This window comes from Pagrus major, chromosome 20, assembly GCF_040436345.1.
Source record: "Pagrus major chromosome 20, Pma_NU_1.0".
NCBI lineage: Eukaryota > Metazoa > Chordata > Actinopteri > Spariformes > Sparidae > Pagrus > Pagrus major.
Window position 1 is genome coordinate 11,543,091 of NC_133234.1, and position 21,516 is coordinate 11,564,606.

At 38.5% G+C, this 21,516-nt stretch overlaps 4 protein-coding genes across 8 annotated transcripts in view; 2 read left to right on the forward strand and 2 right to left on the reverse strand.

Moving 5' to 3' along the window:
* Window positions 1-5,104, forward strand: part of myof (myoferlin) — a 34,060-nt gene extending 28,956 nt beyond the window's left edge. For all 5 annotated transcript variants that reach the window (XM_073489648.1, XM_073489649.1, XM_073489650.1 and 2 more), the window contains 10 exons: window positions 86-234; window positions 1,345-1,484; window positions 1,577-1,665; window positions 1,752-1,847; window positions 2,043-2,184; window positions 2,284-2,383; window positions 2,495-2,688; window positions 3,658-3,767; window positions 3,931-4,078; window positions 4,376-5,104. In XM_073489648.1, coding sequence (XP_073345749.1) covers window positions 86-234; window positions 1,345-1,484; window positions 1,577-1,665; window positions 1,752-1,847; window positions 2,043-2,184; window positions 2,284-2,383; window positions 2,495-2,688; window positions 3,658-3,767; window positions 3,931-4,078; window positions 4,376-4,414 — 1,207 coding nt within the window. In that variant the 3' untranslated portion in view covers window positions 4,415-5,104. The remainder of the gene's footprint in view (window positions 1-85; window positions 235-1,344; window positions 1,485-1,576; window positions 1,666-1,751; window positions 1,848-2,042; window positions 2,185-2,283; window positions 2,384-2,494; window positions 2,689-3,657; window positions 3,768-3,930; window positions 4,079-4,375) is intronic.
* A 211-nt stretch (window positions 5,105-5,315) lies between these two features.
* On the reverse strand, window positions 5,316-9,391 carry aarsd1 (alanyl-tRNA synthetase domain containing 1). Its single transcript, XM_073489657.1, has 12 exons — window positions 9,264-9,391; window positions 8,758-8,886; window positions 8,413-8,572; window positions 8,219-8,276; window positions 7,966-8,122; window positions 7,681-7,797; window positions 7,413-7,543; window positions 7,250-7,316; window positions 6,964-7,055; window positions 6,761-6,815; window positions 6,585-6,679; window positions 5,316-6,497 (listed from the first exon to the last, which is right to left on the reverse strand). Exons 1-12 carry the CDS (start codon window positions 9,300-9,302, stop codon window positions 6,359-6,361), a joined length of 1,239 nt encoding a protein of 412 aa, XP_073345758.1. The 5' UTR covers window positions 9,303-9,391; the 3' UTR covers window positions 5,316-6,358.
* Window positions 9,392-10,006: 615 nt separating this feature from the next.
* On the reverse strand, window positions 10,007-11,814 carry ptges3l (prostaglandin E synthase 3 like). The gene is made up of 7 exons (XM_073489659.1): window positions 11,645-11,814; window positions 11,393-11,506; window positions 11,145-11,211; window positions 10,936-11,034; window positions 10,689-10,778; window positions 10,502-10,564; window positions 10,007-10,217 (listed from the first exon to the last, which is right to left on the reverse strand). Exons 1-7 carry the CDS (start codon window positions 11,677-11,679, stop codon window positions 10,209-10,211), a joined length of 477 nt encoding a protein of 158 aa, XP_073345760.1. The 5' UTR covers window positions 11,680-11,814; the 3' UTR covers window positions 10,007-10,208.
* A 928-nt stretch (window positions 11,815-12,742) lies between these two features.
* Window positions 12,743-20,269, forward strand: kat7b (K(lysine) acetyltransferase 7b). The gene is made up of 14 exons (XM_073489653.1): window positions 12,743-12,933; window positions 13,988-14,138; window positions 14,237-14,485; window positions 14,632-14,714; window positions 15,257-15,340; window positions 15,548-15,646; window positions 15,776-15,886; window positions 16,082-16,273; window positions 16,595-16,684; window positions 16,841-16,981; window positions 17,103-17,196; window positions 17,819-17,965; window positions 18,109-18,215; window positions 19,251-20,269. Exons 1-14 carry the CDS (start codon window positions 12,916-12,918, stop codon window positions 19,350-19,352), a joined length of 1,668 nt encoding a protein of 555 aa, XP_073345754.1. The 5' UTR covers window positions 12,743-12,915; the 3' UTR covers window positions 19,353-20,269.
* The last annotated feature ends 1,247 nt before the right edge of the window (window positions 20,270-21,516 follow it).

The following is a 21,516-nucleotide window of genomic DNA, read 5'->3' on the forward strand; positions in this document are numbered from 1 at the left end:
TAATTGATGAAAGTAATAGATATTCATGCCATATCTGTGTAGGCAGGATTGATCACTCTTCTATCCGTCCCTCTTGGCGATTTAGTTCTGGTATCAACCAGTGGCGGGACCAGCTGAAGCCGTCTCAGATTCTGGAGAACCTGGCTCGTATGAAAGGCTTGTCCAAACCCAGGACTGAAGACAATGGCACATCACTCACCTTCAACGGCACACAGTACACGCTGGCTCAGTTCGGTAATGTCATTGATTGAAAATGTAGTAGTATAAATGTGTGATTAAAATACGATTTTGGATTTGGTTAGTGATGGTGAATTACACCCAACGTCACCTACAGTGGAAGTGGTTTTAGTTACAACTAATAATAATAATAATAATAATGATAAGTTGTTTTTGGCCTTTATTGGTGAAAGAATCCCTGTACTTTGGCACAAGTTATAGTATCCTGCAGTTCACCTTATTTCTTGAAATCCAATTTAAAATTAACTTAATAACGCAGGCTGGAGCTATGAGCAGGAAGCATGTCATGCTTTATGTGTGTCTCTCATCAAAGAGTGTTCAACTAAAGCTGAACTTTCTTCCCATCCAACCCAGTTACTGTTCATTCATTGGCTCAGTAGTTCAGCTTTGATCAAGCTAACATTCTTAAAATAAAACATGCTAACCTCATGGTCGTGCTCAAGGAGAAATCCGGTGATGACCAAGGTTATGATTCATACTCTGGGGACCATGAATGTCTGTAATTATTTTCACAGTAATTTAATTCAATTTTCTATAATTATATCTCAGTCTGGACCAAAGTGGATTCATGCAGCTTGCATTAAGCGGTATCCAATCTTCACAGTATGGTCATCGTGTATGGAAGACTGAAACTGCCAAAATAATAAATAAAGAGAGATGCCATAAAATGCACTAAAAATGATATTGAAAATAAATGTAGCCATTAATTAATATATAAAACATGACATAAATTGATATTTGTGCTTAAATTTGCCTCTGTATTCATTTACCTTTGTATTTGTAATTACACTATTAATTTACTTTGCCACTTAATTTTCCATTTAATTAATTGATTTATTCATTTTTTTAATGTATTTATTCACATACTTATGTCACATTTTTTCATTATTTTTGGTGCATTTTATGGCATATTAATTAATTTACTAAACTCTTTTTTGGCAGTTTCAGTCCTACATACTCATGAGCCACAGAGTGTCAAAAACATGCTATTGCACTTCTCAATGTAATTATAGAATCCTGTTTGACCTTCTGACATGTGACTCAATCATTTGCCCTATTTGACTGATGCAAGTCCAATTAAGGTGCAATATATTTTTTCACATGCAGAGGACAACAAGGAAATTCATCAGCATTTGGGTGAGGCCCGGGAACGACTCTGCCTGCACGTGCTCAGAAAACAGGGACTTGTACCTGAACATGTGGAGACCAGGACCCTGTACAGCTCCTTCCAGCCTAATCTCTCTCAGGTTAGATGTCACAGCTCTCACACACTGCATCTGTGTACATCCACATCCAATCCGACAGCTTTTTGTAAAATCTCTATGTTGTGATCATTTAGGGAAGCCTTCAGATGTGGGTGGATGTTTTCCCCAAATCCATTGGCATTCCTGGACCTCCGTTTGTAATCACACCACGCAAGGCTAAGAGGTGAGTGCTGTGCGGCTCTGCAGTACTTTAACACGGGGTCACATGAAATGCCACCGAGTTAACGTTTAACGTGTTCGAATGCTCAGGTACTTCCTGCGTGCAGTCGTCTGGAACACCACAGATGTGACCTTAGATGAGACCAGCATCACAGGAGAAGAAATGAGTGACATCTATGTCAAAGGGTATGGCTGATAAATCAATGGAATACACATATTTGTAGTCTAGCCTTATGATGATGTTTCTCATCGGCAGCCATTTTTTAAAACTTAACTTTGATTTTATTCAATTATTTAAGAGCCTAACTGTCTAGTAGAAGGTTACTGTGGAACCTATTGGCAATGAAGTTGAATGCTCACACCTGTTGTTCCCATTACCAGCTGGATGCCAGGCATGGAGGAGGACAAGCAGAAGACTGATGTCCACTACAGGTCTCTGGACGGCGATGGCAACTTCAACTGGAGGTTTGTCTTCGAGTTCGACTTCCTTCCTGCCGAACAACTCTGCCTCGTGTCCAAGAAGGTGAGGCTTGTCATGACCAATCAACCAATGGCCTTATAAAGGCCAATGTTATCGACATTTTTTTATCTTAAACGTTTTCACCTTTTCTTTATCCAACAGGAGCGCTTCTGGAGTCTTGATGCAACAGAGTTCAGGATTCCCCCAAAGCTGATTGTTCAGATTTGGGATAACGACAAATTCTCATTGGACGACTACCTCGGTAAGACACTTCATTCAAAGATAAGAAAAAAAGTAGTTTCAAGTGTTTGATTTACCTTGAGACCATCATTTCAAATCCTGACCACTGCAGTATAACACTGTGTGATTACAGGCACACTGGAGCTGGATCTGCGTAACCTGGTTGCTCCTGCAAAGACCCCTGAGAAGTGTTCTCTGGTGATGATGGACGATGTGGAAATTGGAGCTCCACACAAGACGGAGCAAGCCAAGTCTCTGTTTGCTCAGCAGTCAGTCAGAGGCTGGTGGCCCTGTTCCATTGAAAAGGATGGAAAGAAGGCTCTGGGTGTAAGTATGAATAGAAAGTATGCAGAGAGACCTGAATGCATTTTCTTAGGTAAATTGGCGTGTTCAAACTTGTACTATTGAGGAAATGAATGGACAACAATGGGGTTGAGGTTACAGTAGACCCTCGGCAGGAAATTTGGAATGACGTCAAGGCTGACTTAAAACAGTTTCAGGTTTCGTGCCTCTTACTCTCGTCTTCAGCCTGCTGTAGATTGACTGACGGAACAAAGTCAGTACTTTACCCTCATATTTGGCCTTGTTAGTCGGATAGTTTCTATATTTAGACTAATAATTTCACTTGGATTTCAGCATATTATTGTGTTTATTTTGGGGCACCAAATGCTCCTATCATCATTCCTAAATAAAGTATTCATAATCTGCAGGAGCTTGATAAACACATTTCAGCTCCATTGATAAGATAAGATGTTCCTCTATTGATCCCCCATGGGAGAAATTCGCAGGTAACAGCAGTACAGAGGGAAATAAGTAGCAGCACAAGAGTAAATCTCAAAAAATAGAGACAATAGTAAAGAGATATTGGAAAAATAACGACTATTAACAACTGCTTAAAGCAAAGACGACATGCAGCCTCATTCAGATCCCTTGGTTCTCAATTTTGTCCTGCTTTAAAACAAAAATATTGCCAAAATCAGCGAGCTGGCGTTCTTAGAAACTACGTCCTCCGTGTCTGTATGTTAAGCGCTGCGTGCATGCTGCTACATCAGGCCAATTAACCTGAAGTAACCTCCCAAATATCGATGCCTGTGCCTCTGCTGCCACGACAGCTCTGCGTGCGTTTTCTTTCAGAATAAAAGCCAGAGGATGCCGTTACAGCTGTTTGATGTTCAATATTGCGAAAAATATTGCATATAACGACAAATATCATGATTTTTCGATAATATATAATAATAGCCAAAGCCTAGTTTTGTCGTAGCTTGCTCATTGTATCTGCTCGTCTTGTGTTTTCAGGGAAAAGTGGAGATGACTCTGGAGATTGTGAGTGAAGAACATGCAGACGAGAGACCTGCAGGAAAAGGCAGAGACGAACCCAACATGAACCCAAAACTGGACCCTCCCAAGTAAGAACGAACTATGGAACATACCATATTTTACATCCTGTAGATGAGTTTGAAATAAATGAATGGTTTGGATGAATAAGGAAAAGTGTGGTTTTACTGTCAACACATGGGCTGTAATGTCTAATAAATACACTTTTCTTCTTTTTCTCTCATTAACCATCAGACGGCCAGAAACGTCCTTCTTCTGGTTCACCAACCCGTGTAAGACCATGAAGTTCATTGTGTGGCGAAGGTTCAGGTGCCTCTTCATCGGACTCATCATCCTCATCATATTGGTTCTCTTCCTCGCCATCCTGCTCTACTCTCTACCGGTAAGGACAGACAAGAGGGAGTCTAAAGGATATATTATGAAATCATTTGGTCCAGTTAGCATAACCTCAAGTTAATCTACTGTTCATTTTCACGATTGATCGATTAGTTGTTTTGTCTGTAAAATGTCAAAAGATTGTCCATTTGCTACTTTCTTCAGTGAACAGTCCAAAACATTTACTATTATAAATGACAAAGAAAGGCAGCAAATCATTACATTAAAGAAGCTGGAACAAAAATCAAATGCTTGATTATCAAAATGAATGAATGAATTGAATGTTTTCTTTTGCCTCTTCCAGAACTACATCTCAATGAAGATAGTGAAACCACTATCATAACTCTACGATGGAGGACGAGCAGTAGAGGAACTGAAAAGGACGATTCTGCGGGATCACATTAACTGGACACTTAATTGCCAAACCATCTCAATATCTTTTTTTACTGCCTATAGTATTTTATAAAGGTCTACTAAAATGGGAAGGGGTGCTTGCACTTTTGCACTATGCCGTTGTATTTTACCTTGAACACTTTGGCTACACCGCTGAACTGTGACAGATTTGAGCAATACCTTTGTTAAGAAACCACTGCTTTTTTATCTTGCACACACAAACGCTAGTGATGATGAGAAAATAGTCCCCACTGTACATGTTAATGCAATCCAATACAACAGTCCTGTAATCAACACTTACCATTTTTATTTGTTGGTGATACTGTGTTAAAGAGGTGGGAATTTTTGAGGCTGTAATTATTGATGTGTTTTATGACTGCACATTAGTGTGAAGTGTTCTAATATTTTTTCATAGCGTAAATGAGGGGATTAACAACCATGAGTAGTTAAAAGTTTCACTAAAGGTAGTATTTATGACAGGACTGTTATGTTTTATTACATTACATTGTGCAAGGGTTTGTTTTCTTTCTGGTCACTTGACGTAATCCTGCCAAAGAGAAGTTAAAAAAGAGTCAAGTGTGTCTGTCTTCTGTACATGTCATTTTCATTGATTTCTTAAATTAAATATATGAAAACTTTAGTCAACAGATGTTGGTGTCCATTTTATCAGTGGTTCAAAATTCCATGTTTGATATTTTTAAAACGGCTGTGAACAGTATGAGCAGTAGGAAAATTAAAAAGCAGACTGAGGGTTCCCTTGAGCCGGGCACAGGTGTCAAATGTACATACATTTTTTACTCAAGTAGAAGTACAAGTACATAACTGTGTATAAAAAAAGACTCTGGTAGAAGTACTGATTCAACTTGTTTACTCAAGTAAAGTAAGAAAGTACAGGCTTTGAAATGTACCCAAAGTATAAAAGTCAAAAGTATCCCTCTGAAGGACATTTCTACCGGCCATTTCTGTACAAAGCTAACTGAACATAACGTTATATTAATATGATTCAAAGACTATTAAAGTTAAAAGTCCGATCTGTTCATGAACGCACCACAAAGATAGTTGATTATTGAATCTCACTCCCAGGGCATCAAATACCAACATTTTGGGTTGGTAAAGCGTCCCGAGGACAGCGTCAAAGTGAGAAAATAAGAAAATCCAGGCAGAGGGCTGCAGGGTCTCTGCAGATACAGCCACCACACACACCTCTACTGGCTCATAAGTGATGATTGAAAGGGATTGTGTTTATATGAGTCTATGCATTGTTTTGGAAAATGTTGCACATTATGCCTTGAAACCATTCTAACCTTCTGTCTTTTTACGTGTCTTACGTTGTTTCGTCTTGCTACGTCTGCCATGAGTGATACGCACTGACAGATTGAAATCAGTCTTGTGATGTTGGGAAGGCAGCGTGCAGTGACACAAAATAAAAATAAACGATTATTCCCCTTAAATGATTTTAAACTAAAGTAATGAGCCTGCTTTGAGAATGTAAGGACTGTAAAGTACAGATATGTGTTAAAATGTAGGGAGTGACAGTAAGAAGTTACTCAAGTAAAGTACAGGTACCTGAAAAATCTGCTTAAGAACAGAACAGTTACTTCCCACCTCTTCACGCCTCCATGTGTAAATATAAAACAATTTTAACGGAATCTGATCAACGATTTGTATAACAGATGAGATTTCAGATGATAAAATAGGTGCATGTCATTAAACATTCAGATATGTACAGTACATGTTGTACAGAAGTCCCAATTATTTACATTTTCACATTAATTACAGTTTCTAGGTATGTGTGCTTTAATGCATCATTTCGTATTTACTAAAAATTATGAATAAATCTAAATGTATTGTTTCCCATCATATAAAGTCTTATTGCATTGAACCATTACTGGATTTATTCTTCTCCTGAGGTGAGCTGTTTGCAGTGCTGCTGCAGTAAAGCCTCCACCTCTCCTCTTCGGGCCAGGCTGTTGGCTTTGCCTTGGAAGCGTCCGTTCTTTCCTGCTCCCTTCCCCTGGAGAATCTCCAACACCCTGCAGAGCACAGAAAATCATACAATACCAACCTACATCAAGGTTTTAAAGGAAGAGTTAGATTAAATATGTGGCAGTGTCTCTTACCGCGGTCCCAGCTCTGCCACTGGTCCACTGGGTCCGGCCAGTACAAACAAACCAGGTCCCTTCTCCTCTCCGACAGTCAGGAAAACCAAAATTTCCTAAGAGCAGACAACACGAAGCTTAAGAAAAATATTTAACTGCTAAAACTGAGATCTAAGCAGTCATGATAATCATCTTACCTCAGTGTTTAGTTCATTGGCAATGATATTCATGAACTCGTTGTCCCCCTCTTTTCTGTTGAAAGAGAAAGAGACACCATTTTATTTCTGTATTACTCATATTGATGCTTGACCGGGTCTCCCTACAGATGTCTCAGTCATTGTTGCAGGGCTTTTCATGATGTTTAACATCAGGGTGAAGTATAATGATAAGAGTCTCTTACTTGTGCAAGCTGAAGAAGTTGCCTCTCTGGGGGTCGTTCTTAAAGGTCTGAGCAATGAGGACAGCCATGTCTCGTAGCAGGCTCAGGTTAGTCTGCACAAGATATTATGTTGATTAGGGCGTCTGTCTATAAATATATGTGATTAAAAACGTGTTAAAATGGAAAGATTCTCTAATGGCGCCCTCTTCTGGCCAGCAGCAGGAATAGTTTATTGACAGCTCAAACACAAACAGCATTGGCACCGAGTGAGTGCCTAGCAAAAAGGTCACTGATTAAATGTTCTTACTTTCTGCAGCAGCTTTGCAGACTTCTGCAGCTTGTCAACCGCCTCCACGTGCTCATCAGGTCCAGTTCTGTTAAAAAATGACAGGATTTTTTTCCACTTAAAACTTTATTTAAAGCTGAAATCACATTTGTGATACTATGTTAATAAAAGGCTTTGAACTTACTTCAGCAGAGACACAAGCGATCGCTCTGTGCTGAAGCTTTTCTCAGCATACTTCAGCACCCTGTTTCCTGCCAGGAAGATCAGGTTGGTTTTGTTTTTCTTTCCTTTCTCAGTTCCCAGCAGCTTTATTACCTTCAAATTCAGATAAATACAATCACCTGTGGTACACTTAATCTTACAAATATGATAAATAAATGTGTGTAAAGTAATGCATGTACACTTTCACATATTTTGTGCTTGTGTTTATGCATGCGTGTATGATCTTGAACCTGTAAGTGACTGAGGTTAGACACGTGGGTTCCACAGCACATGTTGGCATCAATGCCCTCGATATCAATGATCCGAATAGGCCCGGCATGGTCATCTGGCAGCCCTCGACTCCTCACCTGGTTCACACACACACACACAACTCATGTAACACACTGTATGTAAAATATCATGTTAATAGATGAAGTACATTTGACATTTTTTTATGTGATGAAACATATCTAAAACTTTGACTTTTGAATCATTGATTGGACAGAAAGAGGAGTGCATTACGTCAGTATATGCACCTTTTCTACAGCAGGATCATCTATAGAGAGAAGCTGAACATTCACAGGGACATGGGCCCTGATCTTTTCATTTACGGCTTCCTCCAAGGTCTGCAGCTGAGCAGCCTTCACAGAGGGAGTGTCCAGTTCAATGGTGCTTCTCTGACGCCCCAGTTCCCTGGAAAAAAATTAAAATAATAATAACATTGAAGGGAGGTAAACCCACACGTTTTTATGGCTACAGTGAAAGGAATCTGTGCAGTAGTGATTTTACCAGGATGTGGTTTTGTATCCAAAAAGTGCATCTGCCAAAGCTGTGACCAAATGTTGACCTAAGAGTCAGAAAGAGAGCAATCGTAGCTTAATAACAACACATGATCATAGTCATGCATTCAGTCTGGTAAAGGAGTTACTCCATGATTGAGCATGTACAACAGTCCCTTACCTTCTTTGTTTAGTGTATCTCACCTGAGTGTTGCTGCATGTGGTCAAACCTCCTCTCCCAGTCCACCTTCACCTGCACCTGCTGACCTTCCTCCAGAGCTGAGCTCACAAAGTGTACGGCTTCGGGCCCCTGCCTCGTCACCCTCACAACTGAGATATCTCCAATCAGCCCATGATCATCCGGCTGGAGGAAGACAACACAACACATGAAAATGATTTGAGTAATATCTCATAGTATGGGCTTAAGTATTACTTCTGGCACAAATTAGCAATATGAAGATTAATGGACATACCTGCAGCAACCACTGATAAGACTAGCTTGATGTGGACACTGATTTAGAGGAGTATTATTTTGAAAAGCCAGCTTACCTGGCCGCCTCCTTCAGGAAACAAAATGGTGTCTTGGAGCTTCACATTAAAACCCTTCAGAGTTTCTTTCTTCCCATTGACTTCATGTTTGAGCTCCGCTGGGCAGCAGGATACCACCGAGGTAACAAACTACAAGAAAGGAAACATGAAATGAAAACTGTAAACTTACATTAAAGGTCAGCTGCAAGTGAATGCATCTGGATTCGGTTTTATATTAAAGCTTTGTATCAAATGCGTGCATTTAAACCACTACATACGTATATAGTATAAAAGGGGAAAAAATCCAAATGTTATTTATTTGTTAATTAACAAATGTACATTGCCCTCCATAAAGTAGCTGAAGAGTACTCAGTTACAGTGGGTAACTAGTTAAGTTAGTGCTCCCACTGTAGTTAGCTACCATGCTAATCACTACAGCAGTGAATGAATGCTGCTTTTACGTCAGGTGTTTTCGCATGCAAATAAAGAGTTCAGCCCTAATAAACTGTCCTGAAGCAGTTTCATACCTCTTTCATATAGCAGTCTCGTTGACACTGAAAAGCCATTTTGGAGTGTTATTATGGAAAAAGTGTCCCTGAAAGCACCATGAATGGAAACAACACGAGTCAACTGACTGACAGCGTCAGCCCACTACGGCAAGCAACGTAGTCCAAACTTCGTTAGTACGACTTTGGTTGGTTGCGACTTGTTTCTTTCTTTTAATGAAATGTCTTGTAAATATTAGACAGAAAGACACGCATACGCTTTAAAAGGAAAGATAACTTCAAACTTTTACTTCCTTTGTGCCAAAATAAATAATTTCAAGCGAAACATAGAGCGAACATTTGAAAATATAAAAAGAAAAAAAGTAAATATATCTTAAAATTTAATAATTCTGAGTTACTCCAAGTATCTTTTTATGCATTATTACCTCTAAAAAAAGTTTTCATATCAGCATATAAGTCAATACTGATATATCTGTAATGGGCCAATAGTGACCCACTGATATATTGATCAGGCTCTACTAAATACACACACACACACACACACACACACATATATATATTTGTAGAGCTGCACCAACAAGAATGAAGAATGAATGAAAGAAAATGGTATCCTTACTGCTGTTTACTGCCATCATTATGGAGTTACTGAAAGAAACAACCAATCCAACCCTATAAAACTATTAACAAAGAAGATATTACCCCATATAGAAACCCCCAAGCACCATATTAGAATGACTTTCAAACCATTTTTTATTAAAATTGACAATTATGCCAGGGTACAGTGGACAACAATGAGTCAATAAATAGTCCTATAGAAAATATCACATATGTAAAAACAGTATTTTGGACAAAAACACATGAAATCATCGGCAAATATTACAAGCTTCAGCATACGTAGGGTTGTCCTCTGTATCCTGAACGATAAAGTTGTAGTGGCCTCACACAGGAGAGAGTGTACCGTGAGGCTCAGTCCGACTGAAGGGGAAGAAGGGGAAAGTCAGATTCATTTAAACATTTAAATGATCAATAAAATAATGAGTCTTTGTGTTGTTTTTCTAGTGTACAGTCATACACAGCAAGCCAATTGATAAGAAGGTCAAAGCCTCTAAAACAGAGACAGCTGTATCTATTTTTTGATTAGCAATAATCAATTTTATATCTTTGAAAGAAAAAAAAACAAAACAAAGACACACACAAAACACTGGTTATCAATATTACATTTTTAAGTAACCCCCTTACTACTATAGCTCTGCACTTACATCACTGAGATCACCCATGTCTGGTGCTGCTCCTTTATTTCCGGAAGCCATTTCTTGGATCATCTGAAAAAAGATAGGACAAGTGGCAATGATGTGAATATTGCAAAGTACACAAGCAGTCTTCTAAGCTCTTGAGCATTATCAGAGTTTAGTTAATCTCATTATTGGACACAATGTGTGTACTCACATCCGCGTATCTGTCGTACTCTTCCTTCCCTTCGTCTTCCTCATGCTCCCAGTCCCTCCAGTTATCAAAGTCGACAGTGATCCAGCTCGGCTGCAAAAAGAAGCAGAAACAACACAATTTTATATTTTATCAGCAAAGATTCCCATTTACACTTGCAGATCCCAGGTATCAATCCCATGTTTCATATTTAGCACACACACACACACACACACACACACACACACACACACACACACACACTGCTTACCTTAGCTTCATCCCTCTGGAGACGAGGCCATGCGTAGTCAGGCTTCATCTTCCTCAGCAGGACATGTACGGTGCGTTCATGGACTCTTTCTCTTGAGTCCTTTCCATTGTCGAAAGGATAAAAACACACTTAATTTTACCCTCACACTGACACACTGACTACAGTATATCATCATATTATTTAACACATATTATATTTATATTGCTTACAAACGGTTGAACTTTGTCGTAGAAGTACAGCTCATTGTAGATCACATCATCTGTTTGGTTTTTGCAGCTGTTGGGTCAGAGTTGTCAAGGGAAGAATTTAATACAAAGTATAAACAATTTGCAACATTTTATGGTACTGACAACTGTGTACTATATGTGGTTTATGTTACACAAGACCGAGATAGAAAGCATGAACGTGATTTCACTAGCAGAGAAACAGAATGCCATGCACCGATGATCTTACTCACTATAAAACCATTTTATCTGGCTGGATATCCACCTGGACATCTTTAGGTCTTTGAACCACAAAGTTGATAGTGACATATTTCTTCCTGTCAAACCACAGTGCATGTGCGGGCTGGCTGTTTCAACACAGACACAGATTCAACTATTATACTCATGAATCAAATGTATGAGAAGTTGTATTGGTTTTCTTTCGAAGGTGAAACTATTCATAATAAAGTAAAAAGTAAGGGTAAAAGTGCATGTGTGTCACTTACCTCTCCTCCGGTCTGACAATTTTGGGCTTGTTCATTCTGTTTCTTGTACAAAACTAAATCAGAAACTTCCAGAAAGTAAAAAGCATGTGGCTTCCCTCGGCGTCTGCTCTACTGCAATGACCAGGCCGTGGAGGCTATATATAGAGGAGTTGGTATCAGCTGCCGAGAGATTTGCCTACCACAGCCCCTTCCCCTGCCCTTTATAGTCTGTGAGTAGAAGTCTCGGGAAAACAGATGCATTTTCTGGGTTCCACCCCCGACTGGGTGACGAGAAGGTGAAGGTGGGGACAGGGAGAAACAAAACAGAGAAGTACATGTCAACAAATGGGGCATCTGCAAATGTACATACATAATTTTGAACCATGGAAGTCAAATGTAAATTCTACTTAGTCTTTTTGTGTTCTTTTTAGATTTAGTGTTATTCTTTGTAGTTTTTCTTGTCTCTCTAAGTTACATTAAAGGGGCACTATGTCATTTAGGGAAGAAATCCAAACTCCGAATTTTAATATTTACACAATTAATGAGGTAATAATACAAACATTTATCTTTCATAACTGAATAAACATGCTGTTCTCAGAGGACAATAAGGTCCCCAGAACACTGTTTGAAGCTAGAAAGGTGGCGGGGTCCGCCAAAAAAAACCAAAGTGAAACAGTATGAAACTGTGTTGTCCTTTAAGGTCAGTTTGTTTATCCAGTTTATTCAGTCATGAGAACGAAAATAGTCTGTTTGATTTAGTTTGTTTTGGTTATAGAAAAATCAGTCCGTGAAGATCTTTCTCTTTGGATTAAAATTTCTTATATTTAATTGATGAGAAAACTAATTGACCACTGTGGAGGAGGACACATTTTTATTCTTTCTTCATCAAGAGAAGTAAGGGAACAAATACAACCTATAAATAAATTTGGATTATTTTTTGTTCCATGTAAAAAAGGTCTGTAGTAAGAGTTTTATAGGCTAACACAGATAATAATGGTGTAAAGGTGTCTTGACAGTACAACACTCTTATTAGGGGTTTAGGAGTAAGATACAGTGTCGCCCCCTGCTGGTCTGGAGGCTCACACACATACATTTCCAACCGGAAATGCAATTCTCTGCTCTGTCTGTGCGGAGAATGTGGCGCGAGAGACCCAGGCAACCCTGTGTACATATAAACTTCTGCCTGTAAAATAATCAATAAATAGTTTTCTGACGTCTTTTTACCCAGCATTTGTGGAATTTCGCTGTTTTTGATTAAAAATCCACCGGAAGTACCGCTCAACAAGGTGAAAATGCCTCGTAGACGACAGGTAAGAACAAATGTAGGTCGCACAAGAGGGTAACTAGCTAACTTAGCACCGATGTGTTCCAGTCATCCGAATGGGAAGGATGTTCCACCATATTCCATTCAAATACCCTGCAATTTAGCATGTCATATCATAGCATTAGTTGTGCGTACGACCAGTCAACCTACATGCGTTTAAACTATTTCACTGATCTCCAACTGTATAAGTTGTTCTACTTTGCTTTTGTCAACATTTTCAGAAAACACTAAAGTAAATTAACTAGAAATTGGTGGGCGGTAACGAGCAGCTAGCTAAACCAAATCTTAAACTTAACCTCGGGTATAATTGAAAATAAACGGTGCTTCGTGGGTTATATGTCTGCCGTACTGACCAAAAGAACACAATGAATGTTATAATGTCTATAATGCGCAAATAGGAACACGTTGAAAGACACCGATAAACGCTACATCTGAAACTGCCTGATTTGTTTATGCAGTTTGGTGCCATAGTCTATTAGCCGTATGAGAGAACGGGGCAGCTTAGCTAGCGTTTGCTAACTTGGCAGGCTAAGCTAACAATAATAATAGGTTATGAAGTGCTAACCAGGCTTGCTACTTTGTCGTGTAGCTACTACTGTGGCCTGCAACTGTCACGCTATTTGATTAGTTAGTCGCTGCTAAAAAAGTACCAAATGCTAACTGTAGTAAGATATAGGCCTAACAGTTAGCCGCACAGCTGTTTAACCGGCTACAATCCCGGCTAACAGCGAGCTATCAGCTGTCTGTGGCCTTTCTCTAAGAGCATGATTACAGAGATGTCTGGATTAAAACCAGTGGTCAAACCTGTGAACAGCTGTCGTTGCACAAGCATCCTGTTGTCCCAGACTTCGGCACGCTGGCTTTATGACTCCAAAATCAACAGTTATTAGCAAGCTAACCTCATCGATGGTGCTTTTCAAGGCACAGCCCTATCGTTGTCAGTCTAATTGACATGACTGACACATGAGCTTCAAAATGTTTGCACCATGATTATGGAATTTGTGTAGGATGCCTCTATTTTCAGTTTTCTCCCCTGACAGAGACATATGCCGGGGAGTGGTTCAGATGGGACTGAAGACTCGGACTCCTCTGCTGAGAGAGAACAGACCAATAGTTCAGAAAGTGATGGGAACATGCACAAGAGACAGCGCCTCACCAGAGCCTCTACTCGCCTTAGCCAAAGCTCTCAGGGTTAGCCAACACGTCCTGAAAATGAAATATAAAGCTTTAACAGTGTTCTTCATCTCAGCTGTGTAGTCAAAATGCTGCTTTGACTCCTGTTGCTTTAGATACTCCGGACTTGAAGCGAGCCGCGGACCACGATGAGTCTCCACCACTGACGCCAACTGGAAATGCCCCCTCCTCTGAGTCTGAGCTGGACATCTCCAGCCCCAACGCCTCGCATGATGAGAGCCAGTCCAAAGACCAAGCCAACAGAGACTCAGATAAGGACCTCTCCCACCGACCCAAGCGCCGCCGCTGTCACGAGACCTACAACTTCAACATGAAATGTCCTACGCCGGGATGCAATTCACTCGGTAAAAACCATGCCCTTTTGAAAATGTTATACGTAATTTCATCTAGTCTATTCCTGATTATAAATCTCATTGTATTCTGTGGCATCTTGTGCTATCATAGTGTAATTATAGCAAACTTAATTTCCTTCTTTACTCAATTTCCCCAGGTCACCTCACGGGGAAACATGAACGTCATTTTGCTGTATCAGGCTGCCCTCTTTACCACAATCTCTCTGCTGATGAATGCAAGGTGAGTATCTTGAAAAAATCATTGTAGCTCTATTTATCATATTGATTGTCTGATGATAAATTTCAGTTGCTTGTCCACTGTTAGTAGCTATGATTAGGATAGCCAACAGTGTTTACATCATTGTCTTGATATATGTTGGTCCGGGTTTTACTTTCGTTTGCTTCCTTTGTCCTTCTTCCTCTTCCATGACTTATTTTTCCCTTCATGATAACTGAATCGGTCTAATATTGATGTCTTACATAATGCCTTTTGGGTGTTTACATGAGTTCAATCGTCAGTTTGATTAATGGATATTTAATATCACGATCAGACACACCAGTGTAGAACTGTATTTATTTAATTAACCTATAGGGTAGTATGGTAATATTCAATTAAATTGTCTAGTCTGTAACAATGACTTAGACAAAACAATTACAAGATCCGTATCGTACAACAGTGAAATAATTCTGAGAAGGACAAGATGCAGCTCAGACTGTCAGAGAGAAATAACAAGACTTTTTTTTTTAGACAGACTCTAATCCTTTTACTACTCTTCATTATAGGTCAAAGCCGTCAGCCGTGAGAAACAAGAAGAGGAGGTGAAGGCGCAGGAAGAAAGCAACTCTCGCCATGCAACTCGACACCAGGTATCCTCTTTTTGAAATTATTGCCATAACATTAATGAGACTTGCTTTATAACAGGTAGCATACAAATGCTATTTTAGACTGCTGCAGAATTGCTTACTGCTTTGATTAATGTGCCAAAAATAGATATCAAATAACGATGACATTTGTTATCGTGCCAGTCTGATATCACTGTGCAAGTTCATGTATTTATATATCTTGATTTTCAGACGCCAACATCAAAACAGAGCAAATACAAAGAGCAGGTGGCTGAGTTAAGGAAAGGGCGAAACTCTGGCCTTCAGAAGGAGCAGAAAGAAAAGCACATGGTACGTCACTGGCTCGCTAACATGCAGTTGTTCACCATTTGTCACTATTCCAGCTGGCACTCTGTTGGTGTGTTTTAAATCGGATTATATATCATCTTATCTCTATTCCTCTCTCTGTCTGGTCCGCAGGAGCATCGGCAGGCACACGGCAACACAAGGGAGCCTCTGCTGGAGAACATCACCAGCGATTATGACCTGGAGCTCTTCAGGAAAGCCCAGGCTCGTGCATCTGAAGATCTGGTACTGAGCTGTTGCATATCTCCATCAATGTCACTCTTGTATCAAAATATTATTATTGCTACATTCATCTGTACTTCCTTTCCTGAATGGCCAATAAGAGCCAATTCTCAGCATATTAGCACAACAGTTTTTGCTGGACAATCTCACAGGTTGATGCTTAGGCCAGAAGTTAACACCATGTCTTCCCTCCTGCAGGAAAAGCTGCGTATCCAGGGTCAAATCACAGAGGGCAGCAACATGATCAAGACCATCCTGTTTGGCCGCTACGAGCTGGACACCTGGTACCACTCACCCTATCCTGAGGAGTATGCACGTCTGGGTCGCCTCTACGTCTGCGAATTCTGCTTAAAGTACATGAAGAGCCAGACCATCCTCAGGCGACACATGGTGAGTGGCAAAGTGAAATTTCACCACACACCCTAATTGTCACGCCAACTATTTTTTATGTCTATTCACGACATGTCTGACCGACTGACTTATGGTTGATAATCACATTTATAGACTGGGTTTTCCATAATTTAGAAATTATCAATTTTAGTTGATTTTTATTTTAATTTCTCCAGACATTTAGAGAACGTATTTGGCAAATAACTGTTTGTTATTTATACTACAAATCAGGCCTGTTAACAATATACTTAAAATATATGTTCATACTTGCTGAGTTCTTTGGGAATAATGCTGATTTGTTTTTGTTGTGTTTCTTTTCAGGCCAAGTGTGTGTGGAAGCATCCTCCAGGAGACGAGGTGTACAGAAAGGGGTCTATATCTGTGTTCGAAGTCGACGGCAAAAAGAATAAGGTAAGGAGACACACTTCACGTAAAGTTTCTGCTTTCTTGTCAATATTAAGAGATTGGTTACATATACATCTGTAAAACAATATAGTGACACCTTACTTTTTTAGACAATTAAATAAATAACTACAACAAATTAAGTAAGTGCCTTTTTATCCCCAGATCTACTGCCAGAACCTTTGTTTACTTGCCAAGCTCTTCTTGGACCATAAAACCTTGTACTATGACGTAGAGCCTTTTCTTTTCTACGTCATGACCGAGGCCGACAACACTGGCTGCCATTTAGTGGGATACTTTTCCAAGGTAAATCGAAAAAAACAAGTTTAGATTTATGGTGTGTATACAACAATAATTTTTGGCATAAATTCTATTTTCGTATCCAGAAGCAACTGCAATGTTTTCCCTTTTTTTTAATCACTTCAAGGAGAAGAATTCCTTTCTAAACTACAACGTATCCTGTATCCTGACAATGCCACAATACATGAGGCAAGGCTTTGGCAAGATGCTCATTGACTTCAGTAAGTATAATGTTCACTGATTTTTTTTAAAAATTTTTTTAAAAAAATTTCTCTCGTTTTGTCAATTGTTTACTGAGCCAAAAATGATTAAAATTGGTATTGACTATCCTAACAGTGGGATAATTTGCAGAATACTCGGTGTAAAATATGTTATTTCACGTACACTAAAAACGAATATCTCAAACTAAGACATTGATGCGTCTGTTTGGATCTGTTTCATGTCTTTAATTTTATTGAAAATGATCATGTTAAGGTGTAGGTAACGTTTTCTTGAGCTAAATCTTCCTTTAAGTGAAGCTGTTGTATCATATAATGGAGAATATTTCTAATGTAAGCTTTAATTAGCTAATCTTTATCCTGGGCTTTTGCATTAGATTGTATGAGACGTTAAAGTTGTTTGTGACTTTATGATTCCCCTTCTGTACGTTTATCCACTAGGTAAAGCACATTATGCAGTTTGTGTGTAGATTAATGCGCCACTGCTAGATTTGTCACCTCAGATTTATTCTTGACTAAACTATCTGTTTGAATAAGAATTTTTAATTGAAATTAATGTTATTTACATAATATTGTAGTCTGTACATAGATGTCTCTTGCTGACTGCCCTCTGTGCTTTGTTCAGGCTACCTGCTGTCCAAAGTGGAGGAGAAGGTGGGCTCACCAGAGAGACCTCTGTCTGACCTGGGCCTCATCAGTTACCGTAGTTACTGGAAGGAAGTGTTACTGCGATACATGTACAATTTCCAAGGCAAGGAGATTTCTATCAAAGGTGAGTGAGAACACACAGAATTTAAGCAGGCTGCCGGCAGTTGCTGGTGGAAAAGGTTTATTAACACACGAAAAGATTGTCTTGAACAAACACATGCATATACAGAACTTATTGACTGTTATATACGTTCTCTTGATCCACAGAGATCAGTCAGGAAACAGCCGTTAATCCGGTGGACATCGTGAGCACCCTGCAGTCTCTGCAGATGCTGAAGTATTGGAAGGGAAAGCACTTGGTGTTGAAACGACAGGTAAGATACCAGCCTGTTATTCTTTAGTAACATTTTTATGCTTGTATATCGTCTCTCTAAATAACATAGAATCCCCTGATGATAATGAAAAGTTGCATCTGAAGTATAGTCACGCTAATCCAGTCAAACAAATCATTTAACTAGGATGGATATGAGTACATTTTATATACCCCATATCTTTTGCATTTTTCCAGTAGAATGACTGTAATACCCAATAATCAGGGTTTCTGCAGGTCGTTAAACATTCTTAAAATGTCTTAAATTTATAAATATTAAGCCTTTAAAGTCATGAAATGGTCTTGAATTTGAATTTGTGAGGTCTTGACACAAAAACATTTTATACTTTATACTTTATACTCACACTTAAAATGGCAAAAATAAGTGTTGGCAGGTTAATGCAACTCACTTTAATAAACATATTCCTTCATAAATCTGTGGAGGACTAAAACTGCCGAAATAAAGAAATAAATTGCTCACTAAAAAAAGTAAACATGCCGTTCAATGCATCAAAAACAAAAATAAACATTGCCTGTCTATTGATTTACTTTTGTATTAATTCCCCTATTTATTTATGTTTTACCATTTTATTTATTAATTTATTTATTCATGTGTAAATAATTTAGTTATGTGTTAAAAATGTATTTATTTATGTATTAACTTGCAAATGCAAAGGGGAAAAGAATACAGAAATAACTGCGCAAATAAATATACTTGAAAATGGATAAATGAATTAATAAAATGGAAAATTAAATACAGAAGTAGAAGTAGTTTGTCAATTTATATCAAATTTTATGAATTAATAAATGCCTACATTTATTTTTTAATTTTGATGCATTAAATAACATCTAATTATTTATTTAGCCATTTATTTTGTTTTGATTTTGTCAATTTCATTCTTCCATGATAAATTGTTTGAAAATGATCTTAAATTGTCTTTTGCATTTAAGTGTCTGATGCCTGTAGACACCCTGAATAATAGTGCAGTGTCATCCCTGTATTTGACCGCCCAGTTTGTTACTTTATTCTTCCTCCCAGGACCTGATCGATGAGTGGAAAGCGAAGGAGATCAAGCGAGGCAACAGCAACAAAACCATCGACCCCAGCTCACTTAAATGGACCCCTCCTAAAGGCACATAAGCACTAAGATCCTCAGGCTACTGAATGAACTCACCTGCAGCCTCACCAGCCACAAGTAGCCTAGACCTACAAACTGTCAATAAAGACCAGTGTTCCTTCTTTCTTTACTGTTTTTAGCCTGCTTTTTTTTTACTTTTATATTTTACTTTTGTTTATATTTTAAACACCGTACGTTCCAAGTCCGATGACTCCTGATTTAAACATTGTCAGACCGTAGAGAATTTATTCATCCTGTATGTTTTAAAAACCGCCTGCGTCTACTAAGCTTTGAATGTTAAATGATAAATGGTCCAGTGTGGTGGATAAAATGAATGTTTTGCTTTGCTCATGCAAAAAAAAGAAAATACATACCTACATTTGGCAGCATTTACAGGCTGTCATTTTTATTTCATTCAAGAAATGTGCATTTTGAAGATGGTAGCTGTTTTTGTTTGGGATAAATACAATAATTGTTGGCATGAACTGAAACAATAAGCAGAGTGTATTTTGAGGAGTGTGATGTATGGTAGCGCCTTCTTTGGTTGGTGTAAAATTGTATAGATCATATTAAAATGTATTTCTTTTCTCTAGCTCCATCAATACAGGATTTGGACCCATTCCTCCGATGAACCTGCCAAAAAAACAGAATAATAGATTTTAAAAATGACGACAATACCACTGTAAGAATGCACACAGAAATAAAACAACCTCAGGTTTTTATACTGATACAATCATACCCTGCTTGTGTGGTTTCTCCGAGACATCGAGGGCAGTGGTTGTTGCAGATGGAATCATTCTGTTTAAAGATTCTGTAATACACAGAAAACATTTTAATGCGACTGTCTTTGCTTTGTAATTTGAATCCTAGCTGTTAAATGTGTGTTAGCAATTTGATATTTTTAATATCAATAAAGCTGCCTTGATATTTTGAGACAAGATTTTCTTGGGTTTTGTGCTTACCGCCACTGGAAATGCTTCTTCCCATCAGACCCACAAACATCTCTCCTTTATTTCCTACAAATGTGAGAAAGATGCACATGTTTACAAAGTAGCAGATTCATGATTATAATGTTTCCATAAGGTTCTTTAGGTATCAGCAGTCAAATCATTTGAAGTTAACAGGCATTTGATGTTTGGAGAGAAGAGCTGCAACAATTAGTCCAAAAACAAAAAAAAGAATCGCTAAATGTTTTGAAATCAAGTGATAGAGTGATATTTCAAGTAAAAATGTTTTACTAATGTTTTACATTTTTAGTCCCAGCTTCTTAAATATAGGATTTGCTTCTTTCCTTTGTCCTTTATGATAGAAAATGAAGTTTTTAGGTTTTTGACTGTTGGTCGGACAAAAAAAGGCATAATTTAGATTCTTGGAGCATTTTTCCCAATTTTTTGAGATTTTATAGACTAAACGATTGATCATGAGTATAACTGATGAAATCAAGCAGTGATGAAATGAATTGTTAGTTGCAGCTGTATTAGAAAATGTTTGCATTATTATATTATACAGCTTGAAAACATTAAGCTACTTACGTCTGTTTACTTGAAAAGGTTTCTTTGTACCTGAGAGGGAAAAAAAACAAAGTTACTAGTGTTTTTCTAATATATCAGTCCATTCATATTCACACAGCAGATAAACTTTATAATGAGCCTTAGAAAAACATTTAAAAACACAAAAACACTGTATGTTGTTTTTTTTTATTTAGAGACGGGGTTAGAGGCCACCTGAGCGTTTCCCCATGAGTCCATAGAAGCGAAGGGCTTTTGCTCTTTTCATCAGACTGACCATCGGGTGGGTGAGAGCTGCCTCCAGTGACTCATCCTGACAGGAAAGGTCCATAACACGTTTGATTTTTATCATAGTAAATCAAGAAAAAATGGAAATTAGTACACATTTTTTTACAATATTGAGAATTTCATCCCATTGCTATCAGTCAAGCAGAGATTTCAGAGCATTTCTGCAATAAAAAGTCAGTTTGTCTGTATTCATGTATAAGAACATGAAATTACTGACGATGCTCACCTGCCAGTCTTCAGGTAACCCTCTCTCCTCGTCCACAGTAGAGGACAGCGCCTGATAAGTTTGCACCAGCGCACAAACAGTCACAACAGCAAGCTGGATCTTCCAGTTATCCATTTCTGGGTCACAGAAAAATGCTTTGCTCTTTGTCCCTTCAAACAAAAGTGT